Source organism: Canis lupus, chromosome 1 (assembly GCF_048164855.1).
Source record: "Canis lupus baileyi chromosome 1, mCanLup2.hap1, whole genome shotgun sequence".
In the NCBI taxonomy this organism is placed as follows: domain Eukaryota; kingdom Metazoa; phylum Chordata; class Mammalia; order Carnivora; family Canidae; genus Canis; species Canis lupus.
In genome coordinates this window covers 55,216,292-55,226,091 of record NC_132838.1, presented here as the reverse complement: position 1 = coordinate 55,226,091, position 9,800 = coordinate 55,216,292, and the positions used below count along the sequence as shown (strand labels likewise).

At 59.1% G+C, this 9,800-nt stretch overlaps 1 protein-coding gene and 1 long non-coding RNA gene across 2 annotated transcripts; both read left to right on the top strand.

Annotated features, from left to right (window-relative positions):
* The first annotated feature begins 1,121 nt into the window (after window positions 1–1,121).
* LOC140635585 (uncharacterized) lies at window positions 1,122–3,301 on the top strand. The gene is made up of 2 exons (XR_012032936.1): window positions 1,122–1,257; window positions 2,957–3,301. It is a non-coding gene; the product is annotated as an uncharacterized lncRNA (long non-coding RNA).
* Window positions 3,302–6,496: 3,195 nt separating this feature from the next.
* PRR18 (proline rich 18) lies at window positions 6,497–9,536 on the top strand. Its single transcript, XM_072776500.1, has 2 exons — window positions 6,497–6,826; window positions 6,956–9,536. The coding sequence occupies exons 1-2, from the start codon at window positions 6,497–6,499 to the stop codon at window positions 7,169–7,171; spliced, it is 546 nt and encodes a 181-aa protein (XP_072632601.1). The 3' UTR covers window positions 7,172–9,536.
* Window positions 9,537–9,800: the final 264 nt, after the last annotated feature.

Here is a 9,800-nt window from a genome sequence, read left to right as displayed (position 1 = left end):
GTGAGAGGTCCCAGCACCACACCTGCCCCCTCCCCCGCCCTGGAGGGGTCACGACCTGACCGACTTGACGTGGCTGCAGAGCCCTGGGGTGTCCTGGGGGAGTGGAGAGGGCAGCTCCCTGCACTGCAGGCAGAGGCAGAGGCGGTGTGCGCGGCAGCTGGCGAGAGGGGGAGGCCAAGCAGGCCATGAGGACATGGGGCTAACCACGAGGGAAACCATGTGCAGGGGACGCGCCGAGAGGCTGCAGCGTGACCTGGAAGTCATGTGGAGCTTGACAAAGGTTATCTTAGATGTGCGTACATGAGCATAGCCGGGGATGGCGTCCTCCAGGCGGGCCGAACGCCTGTCCCAAGTGGCAGGCAGTGGGGCCGAGGCCTGTGTGAGGGGCTTGTCTTCACCTGGAGGCCAGGCCCCGACTGGCTGCCTCCTCAGCCTTCGTTTTGTTCCATGTTTGTTATCACGCCTCAGGCCTGGCCCTGAGGTCAAGGAGCATGGGGTCTTCCTGAGTGAGGTCCCTTCGCTTTCTCTGCTCCCCATAGACTTTGTTTTCTGAAGCGGACTGGTAGTTACTTGCCTACCCCCATCCCGCATCCTGTCTGCACAGGGGTCAGCAGGACTACAGTGAGGTCCTCTCAGGGTTGGAGAGCGGGGTCCATCTGGTGGCCTGCTGGGCCAGCGCCACCATGCGAGCCCTGAGCAGGAGCCGGCCGGGGACCCGGCCTGACAGCTTAGCAGGGACAGACGGACGCAGTAGAGCCGTGCATGCCCAGAGCTCACTGGGAGCACGCTGCCTCTCCAGCAGTGCCGGGCATCCCGGGGCCGAGAGCAGGGCCTCGGTCAAGGTGTTTGCCTGCTGCGGGGGTGGAGGTGCAGCCCTGGGACAGAGGAGAAAGCTGTCACATCCACGAAGAGGGTGCATGGGAGCCCTGAGACAGGCCAGGCCTTGCCTGCGGCTCTCTGCTTCCCAGGTGGCCCTCCATCCCAATCCAGGTGTCAGCAGTGGCTAGTGTTCTCGGGCCAGGGCGTTGGATTGTGGGGGGGGGGGGGTGTGGTTTGGAGAGATCTAAGGACTGGTGAGCTTGTGTTCTGTGCCTGGTGTGGTGTGTGTGCACCTGGTTAGGTTTCCCACTCACCCAACCCGTTATGCCCACAGATGATGAGCAGGGAGCTCGTCTCTTGAGGGGAGCAGCCTGGCCCTACCCATCCCCCTCAGCAAGGGCAGGAGGGACATCATGGTGGGCTTCAGAGCCTGTGGAGGTGAGTGGGAATGGGTCAGCCAGGGGCACGTGCCAGGCCCTGGCTGGGGTGTGGAAGTTCTGGGGGAGTCTCACCAATCACATGAGAGAGTTCAGGTCACACTGGTTCCTGCCCACTTATGTCCTCAGGAGGGAGTCTGTGGGAGAGGCCCTGCCCATCGGGGGTCCTTCCTTAGCAGGACCATCCTGGTCTGCCCCTACCCGACCCCCTGTCTTGTCACCGTGCACATCACCGCCTGTCTCCTGATCACCCCGGCCAGGACTGTCGGCAGCGTGGTCACCAGATAGAGCTTGCGGGGGGGGGTGCTCCGCGTCCGTCTCACCATCACGCTCAGGCGAGGTCCTTACCTCTGTAAGCTCCCACTTTCTCTCTGAAGAAAAAGCGTAAAAAATGAGGTTCTGCTCTGCTCTGGGAGGTGGGGGAGGGGGAGGAGTGAAGGGAGGTGTGCCTGGTGCCAGCCACTGTCCCCGGACCAAGCAGAGGCCCCGGGCATCTGTTTGGACGGCTGCTGCTTCACACGGCTCTGTGAGACCTTGGGTGTGCTGGCGCCCCCCCCCCCCCGTAGTGCCCCCAGAGTCGGGGTGCGAGCCAGGGTAGTGCCCCCAGAGTTGGGGTGCGAGCCAGTGTTGGTCTGTGAGCCGCCCCCAGAGGCCGGTGGGAGGCTGGTGGGAGGGACAGGGCCTCGGGATCGCCTCCTGGGTCTGGCAGTGGCAGGTGTATCCAGAACTGCGCATGTGGAGGCAATGACAGTGACCAGGGGGATCTTTGGGGATCTTGGGAAAAGGCTGTCCCCAGAGGTCGTGGCAAAGGCACACAGTTCATTCTATTCGTGCCTTTAAACACTAAGTCGCCTCTTGACATATCAGCCCACCGTGAGACGTCAGGGGGTCATTTCCCATGACGCTGCTTTCACAGAGCTGCTGTGAAGTGGGGGCTGCATTTGCAGGGCTCCACTGAATACGGGCTCCCCGCCCAAGCACCTGTGGGGTGTCTGTGCCACCTATGCCGTCCACACGGGCCACCTCGCTCTTAGGGGCCCCAGGCCAGGGCAGCTAACCTCACTGGAGGGCAAGATGCTTCTGCAAGGTGAGGGAGCCATGCTGCGGCCACTCGCCGGACAGGGGCTCAGCATCTGTGTCGTGTATCATGGGGTCAGGTACCCCCACTGCAGGGAACGGGGTGGCATGGGGGTTCACCAGCTGAACTCACTGTGGCTGCCACAGGCCGCCTCGGGCCCGCGTGAGGTGGCTGGGTGCGCCGCTGGCATCTGGGCAGTGGGGGTCAGGGCCGGGCGACAGCTTGGGTGCCTGACACCCTGCCCTGGGCCTCACTTCCACAAGTGTCCCCTAGCACGTGGGCTCCCTGCCGCGTGGGAGATGCTGAGTCCACCTCACATACCGAAGTCTGAGGTTTGCGAGGAAAAGGTATACTATAAACTTAAGGCATAGCATTTAAATATTTATTTATTTATTTATTCATGAGAAACACAGAGAGAAAGAGAGAGGCAGAGACAGGCAGAGGGAGAAGCAGGCTCCATGCAGGGAGCCCGACGCGGGACTTGATCCCGGGTCTCTACGCTCTGGGCGGAAGGCGGCACTAAACGCTGAGCCACCCAGGCTGCCCCGGGGCATAGCATTTTTAATAGAAGAGTTTGTGTCTCATCTTCCCACACGATCTCATGTTCTAAACTTTTTTCCAGGCTGTCGACACAAGAGAGAGCCAAGTATTAAATTTTGGTTTGAAAGGAGAACACCCCTCCCAGCCACCTTCGTGGTGAGGCCTCCAGAGTATAGGGTCCCTCCTGCAACACGGCAGGCATTGCAGCAGTTCTCACCGTGCCCGGGGGTCCGGGAGACCCTCTCAGCGTCTACGTTAGTAATAATCCCAAGACACTGCACTTTTCACTCCTGCCACCATGAACACTCAGCGCGGTTACGAGGCTGCGGACGTGTGGTCGCTCAAGAACCTAGCACAGAGTCTGCCCCTCTTCTCTGATTTGTTTTAGCAGGTGTTGTTATTTTTCATTAAAAATATGTTAAGGTAATGGGTGTATTTTTTCAGTTTATTTATTTATTTTTGTTAGTCATCTCTATACCCAGCATGGGGCTCACACTCACGGTCCCAGATCAAGAGCTGCATATTCTCCCGACTGAGCCATCCAGGCACCCCAACCATGATTTTTTCTTAAAAAGGAAAATCAGCTAAGTGTCATTGGAAAATTAAATGCCATAGGTAAAAAAAAAAAAAAAAAAAAACACCTGGAGAGTGCTGAATACATATATTTGATTTTGCATGATTGACCTTTCAAATCAGTCAGCTAATTTGAAATAGTAACTTTTGTAGCGTCTAGATGAAGGCACTCCTGTGCTTTAGCCACAGACTCTTGCAGTCTGCGGATCCCAGAAATACGGTTGTGAAACTGGTAAGCTGACACCAGGATTCTGGTACTCAAGTTTTGCTATTTAATACCTAGTTACACCCCCACATGTTCTGTGCACATTATGCAAAATCCTATGCAAATCACAAGTTAGATTTGACCGTATGTCTTGACTGTGGTCGCTTTACTGTCGCATCCGCTATTCCAGACCTACATTTGCTGCCTGTCCCAGCGTGGTTTCCTTACTGGTAACTGTCGCCAGCTTTCGAGTCAAGCAGATAGAATGTATGACAGTGAGGGCAACACAGGCCGCTACTCACGTGCCCAGCCAGGCGCTGCCACCCTGTGTAGCCTCCACTTCCCAAGGCTGAATGGTTCAAGTAGAGGAGGCAGCTGGTGGGGAGCAGCGATGCTGTCCTGTGGATGCTCCTGAAGAGCCCTGTGCCCTCAGGAATGTCATCTCCTCCACTGCTTCTGGGAGTGCAGCCCACCGGGAGGTATGCGAAGTTCTCACCCCCAGCAGGGGTGCTTATTGGGCCTCTGGGAAAGACAGCAGAGGAGGGCCCTTCCCACCTGGGCAGGTAAGGAGACGGCAGGTGCTTAGCATTCACTTTTCTCCTGGAAGGTCAGGCACACTTACAGCTTCCCCAGCTTCCAAGCTTCTGGGCTGGGGCAGGATGTGCAGGGGACCCGGAGAAATCACCGTGACCATCTGGTCAGGTGTGTGCATCTCTTGGATGACTCTCACTTTGTCCATGAGTGTGGTGGTGGGCGTGGCCAAACACCCCCCTACCCAGGACTTTCTTTCTCTCCTTCTATGGGGTGCTCAGGGATGGGCTGGAATTCTGTTCCTGGGAATGAGTGTCCCCTCCATCCCACTGGAGCTGTGTGACGCTGGGACTGCTTTCCAGCTCAGCTCCCATTTCCTTGCAGAGCAGACACAGTGGTAGGAGCCAGGAGAGTGCCTGGCGCCCTGCACCCAGTGTGTGCTAGCCAGCCCATCCCCGCCTCCCACTGACCTTATGCAGCACCCTAGGAGCTCAGAGGGGGAGGGAACCCCACCGCTGACACTACTGCACATTTGAATGGCTGGGGTCTGTACATACTCAAGTCTCAAGGCATCCCCCTGGGGTCAGTTTCCCCCAGTAGTTTACCTCTAGGGCTGGGTGACAGGTGTAGTGTGTGCTGGCTTCCCCTCCTGGCCCTCCTCAGCAGGAAACTGCCCACCTGCTGCCACCGCTGCCACACCCAGCCCCACACCCACCGGAAGCACAGTAACTTGAAAATGCACATGTGCTTTCAGTACCCACGGCAGGGATTCTATGAGCTGAACTGTCTCAGACATCTTTGCACCTGAGCTGGGGGCAGTGACAGGCCACTTTGCAGCCCTCAAGGGAAGGGAAGAGTGAGAGAGTGACCGCTGGGACACTTGTCTTGAAGTGTGTTTGCACATTTTATGGAGAATGTGTATGTAGATGTGGGGTGGGTTTCGGTGCTGGTGGAAATTATGGGACCTAATCCTGCCTCTGCCCCCAGCTGTGGTGAGACATGCTTCTGGCCACCTATCAAGTTCTGATCTCCCCTGGTACCCTGAGCCAGCAACCACCTCCACTGGAATATGTGGGAGCAGGAGGGGAGCGTGGCCTGCGCCCTCCTCACACTGGGAGGTGCCGCAGCTGGGGGCGGGGGGGACGGGTGCTGTTGGCACAGGGCGCATTGGAGTTCACCCACACGTGGATGGATGCTTCAGCTAACTGGGGACCATAACCAGTACAACCTGGTCATGTTCTGGGTTAGGCCTGAAAAGTATGTGTTATGGGAAACTATTTCTTGGGGATCTAAACAATTTGATAATTCTCAAGTAATGCAGGAGCTTCCTTTATGAAACTAAAAAAAAAAAAAAAAAAAGATTTTATTTATTCATTCATGAGACATAGAGGCAGAGACACCGGCAGAGGGAGAAGCAGGTTCCCTGCTGGGAGCCTGATGCTGAACTCGATCCCAGGACCCTGGGATCACGACCTGAGCCAAAGGCTGAGCCACCAGGCACGGGAAACTGACTTGATGCACTGCTGTGTAACCCTTCAGTTACTCACCTGCGTAGCACAGGAATGTTTTTGCGTCTCTACAACTGGAATAGAAGTTGACAGTGAAGATGCCTCATTCTTTCTGAACCCGTCGTTAGAGCAGTAAATACACTGCTTTGCTCTCAGTGATCACCCATGAAAAGAACTCAGTGTGTCCTATTTCTTGTCCTTATCATGATATAGTTGAAACTGGACAATTTTTTTTGCCTAGTCATAAAACTAGGTCTTTAATTTCAGATGACTCTCTCCGTGGTGGGGTTAACATGACAAACAGCGGATGACCAGGGTCCCCAGCGCTGCCCCTGACACCGGGCCGGTCCCCAGACCAGTCCCCAGCCCCCGGGCCCCGGCCCTCCGCCCGGGCTTCCCACCGTCCTGAGGGCACCGGGCGGCTGTCAAGGACTTTCCCTCCCACGGGCGAGGACCCGCCTGGGGCTCAGGACACCCCCGGCCCTCGCGGGCCTCTCCCCGCCCCCCTGGATGAAAACCGGCCGGGAGGCGGGCGGCGGGCAGAGTCCGCGGCCGCCCCGCCCCGCCCCGCCCCTTGCGGTCGGGCTCCGGGTGTGGCCGCAGCAACAGCCGCGGGACACCCGCCGCGACACCCGCTCGGACACCCGCGGCCGCGCGCTCCTCCTCCCGGGCTGCGGGCGGGGGCGGGGCGGGGGCCGGGCCGGGCCGGGGCGGGGCGGGGCGGGGCGGGGCGGGGCGGGGCGGGGGGCGCCGACCGGCCGCCGCCCGAGTCCTTCCAGCGCGCCGTGAGCCCGCGGGCCGCCCCATGCCTCTCCCGCCCGTGCCGCCCGCCCCCGCGGCCCCCGCCGCGCGCCCCCCGTCGCGGAGGCCGCCCCGCGCCCCGCCCTTGCCCGCGCCCTTGCCCGCCGCCCGGAGGAGGCCCCCCGAGGCGCCCCGGTCCGGCTCCTGGCCCTCCAGCAGCCCGGGGCGGCCGCCCGCCCGCCGCGCGCCCCCCGGCCCCGCCGGAGCCCCCGCGCCCGCCGCCCTGCGCTTCCCGCTGAGCCTGACCCCCGAGGCCGTCCTGCTGCTCCAGGGGCGCCACCTGCAGAAGCCGCTGCTGGCGCCGCCCGCCCGCCCGCGGCCCTCGCCCTCGCCCTCGCCCGCGCCCGCGCCCGCGCCCGCGGCCCCCGCCCCCGGCCCCGCCCCCGGCCCCGGCCCCCGGCCCCGCGCGCCCCCCGGCCCCCAACCCGGCCCCCAACCCGGCGCCCGCCCCCGCCCCCGCCGCCCGCAGGCCCCGCCGCCGCGCGCCGCGCTGCCTGTGTCGCTGCTCAACGAGCGGCACAGGTACGACGACGTGGAGTACGAGGACGAGGAGGCCCCGCCGCGGGACGACGGCCTGGTCCGCAGGTGCACCGAGTGGCTGCGCGGCGTGGAGGCGGCCGCCCGGGCGCGCGACCGCGCGGGGCCCCTGGACGCGCTGCCGCACCTGAGCACGCTGTGAGCCCCGCACGGGCCCCGCAGGCCGCTGTGAGCCCGGGGGGGCGGGGTCAGGCCCGGCGCACACCCCCCCTCCCGCCCCACCTCCCGCGCTCCGGGAGCCTGCGGGCCCGCGTGCGACCCAGGCTGCTGGGGCCCCTGCACCCCCACCCGCAGACAGCACCCCTCTCCCTCCCCCACCCCTGGGAGGCTCCCCCACCGACTTTGCCTCCTGTTCGCGCCCCGGGACCCGGGAGGCCTAAGGGCTCAGCTGTCCAGGAGGAAGCCCCCCCGGAGGCTCCGGGAGGTCCCAGACACCCTCTGGCTCGGCCGTGGTCCGTGTCACGGTGGGAGCGCGCTGGGCACCGGGTGCCCTGGTCTGAGCAGCAGGTGGCCGCCGCCAGGAGGGCAGCCACCGGGTGGCTTGTCTGCTGCAGAACTGGACCCGGCGCTGCATTTATGATTTCGTTTCTCCGAAATGGAACACCTGTCGGGAGACTGGAAAGCTTGGAGATTCAAGTGAACCTGACTCTCCAACTCCAAATGGGAAGCGTAGGACCTCCAGCTGTTGTCACTCCGCCCGCCTGGTGAGTGAGACTGGAATGGCAGGGGCTCTGTCCCCACGGAGGACTCGTCCGGGCCTCTGCCCCGTGCAAGCCTGCGCACACCTGCCCACGCAGCCACAGGCAGGCTCACTCAGGAGCGGTTCCACTCTGGCTCACACTCTCACTGATGGCGCACACTCACACCCTGGCACACTCCCGCAGCCTCACACTCAGTGCTGTCACACACGCGCACACACACATGGACACACGTGTGTCTCCGTGGAGCACGGCTGCAGGAATCGTTTCTAGAGGCTGGGCCAAGACGTGAGCAGGAGCAAGGAGCAGCTTCTGCTAAAATTCATTGTTTTTATTTGAAGCGCTGCTCACAGAGTAACTTCTGTGCTCCAGAAAGAATGGCTAACCACAGGGACTTGGGGAAAATGCAAAAAGCTGTATGCAGATGTAGAACAAAATGTTCCCGGCCAGAGGAGCAAGGGAGGAGGTGGGAATTGCTGCGTGGGTGTGGGGTAGCTGTGTATGTTTTCAGCATTTTTGATCACTGTGTAAAAATCAGTAACATGGTGGCTTCTCTCAGTTGTGTATAGTGATTTTAAAAAACAAAATTTCTACTCGTTATTTGAATAGAGGGTAAAAACTCCTCGGCCTTCTAGGAGCCAGCCATACCTTTCCTGCTAACTCCAGGCTGATCTCTTGATATTTCCTGCATGCATCTGATTATATTTAACTCTAGGGTTGAGAAGGAAAAAAAAAAGGTCATCATCAGATAAGGCGGTCATAGAAGAGTAATGTATTCCCTCAACTTTTACTTTGTAAAAGTCAGTAAGTAGCTGAATGTTCATCTTGTTGGACTTTCCCGTGGTAGGTCTTAATTACATTTTACTTTGAAGCCTTACATTTTTAAAAAACCGATTTTATATTTTCCTTGTGCTCTTTGCTCTAGTTCCTCTCTCTCTCTCTCTCTCTCTCTGTCTCTCTCTGTCTCAGCACAAATCTAGACAACGTGGAGCATTTAATTCAGCAGGAGCTAGGTCAGCCACCAGATGAGTTGCCAAAACAAAACCCCTACCCACTGAATAGCTTGTGTTTTCTTGACTCCTGTTCGAATGCAAAGAAGAGCTCGGGTGTCCTTTATGTTAGAGGGATGTATTGATAGCAGGCGGCCCAGCGCAGGTGCAATCTTGCGAGGTGACAGAGGTGACAGGTGACGTGGAAGCGAGTCTGCGTGGATGCTTGGCGGGAGGCAGAGCAGAGCGCTGGTTCTGGACGGGCCTGGCTCCGAGCGGACCGTGAGCTCAGCCGGGCAGGGCGGTAACACGCTCCATGCGCTCAGAGCGGCGACCAGCGGCCACCGAGAGGCACCGAGCCTCTGCTCCTTCCAGTAACATTGTAAAGACTGTCCTAAAGTAATCGACTTTTCCAGACCTCTTTCCGTGCCTGCCCGTGTGCGTGTGTGTGTGTGTGTGTGTGTGTGTGTGTGTCTCTGGTCCCGTTGCTGTCACAGTGTGTGGGTCTGTGTGTCCTTGTCACTTCTTGGTCTCCTTCTCACCGTCCCCATCTGTCTTAACTGGGTTCCCTGGGACACTGAGCTCTTTTTTCTCCGATGGCATTTGTCGAACAGAGTTTTTGGTGCCTTGTTCCTCACTGTCAAAGCAGAGGAGTGGAATGTTTATGTTGCTCGGGTGGATGACCCTCAATAAAATAAAAACAAAAAGGTTCTACACACGACACACGAGGTCTCTTCGTGTTGTTGCTGACGTTTTGAGAGTTTTCTCTGAGTCATTGCGCTGCAGTTTCTTCATGTTGAAATAAAAGAGAAAAATTCAATGCCTCTTGTTTTCTTTTGGAGGGAGATTTTTAAAACTGCTCGGGAAAGATTCCTGAGGTTTTTGGAGTTGGAGTGACGTGGTCCCCTGTGTGACTGCCCCACCCAAGGGCCTGGATCCAGGGCTTGGCGGAGGTTCATTGGCTATAGTCCTACCAGCAATGACCGAGATTTTAAGAATTCTAATGATGGTCAAATATTACTGTAATAAAGCTGCTTGGCAGTGATTCCTAACCTTGCTTTGGGTCACAAGCCTCGTGCAAGCT

Coding starts and splice junctions, on each gene's coding strand:
- PRR18 (XM_072776500.1), top strand. CDS start 6,497: ATGCCTCTCCCGCCCGTGCCGCCCGCCCCCGCGGCCCCCGCCGCGCGC. Junction 6,827..6,955: donor CGCGGCCCTCGCCCTCGCCC/TCGCCCGCGCCC, acceptor CGCCCCCGCCGC/CCGCAGGCCCCGCCGCCGCG.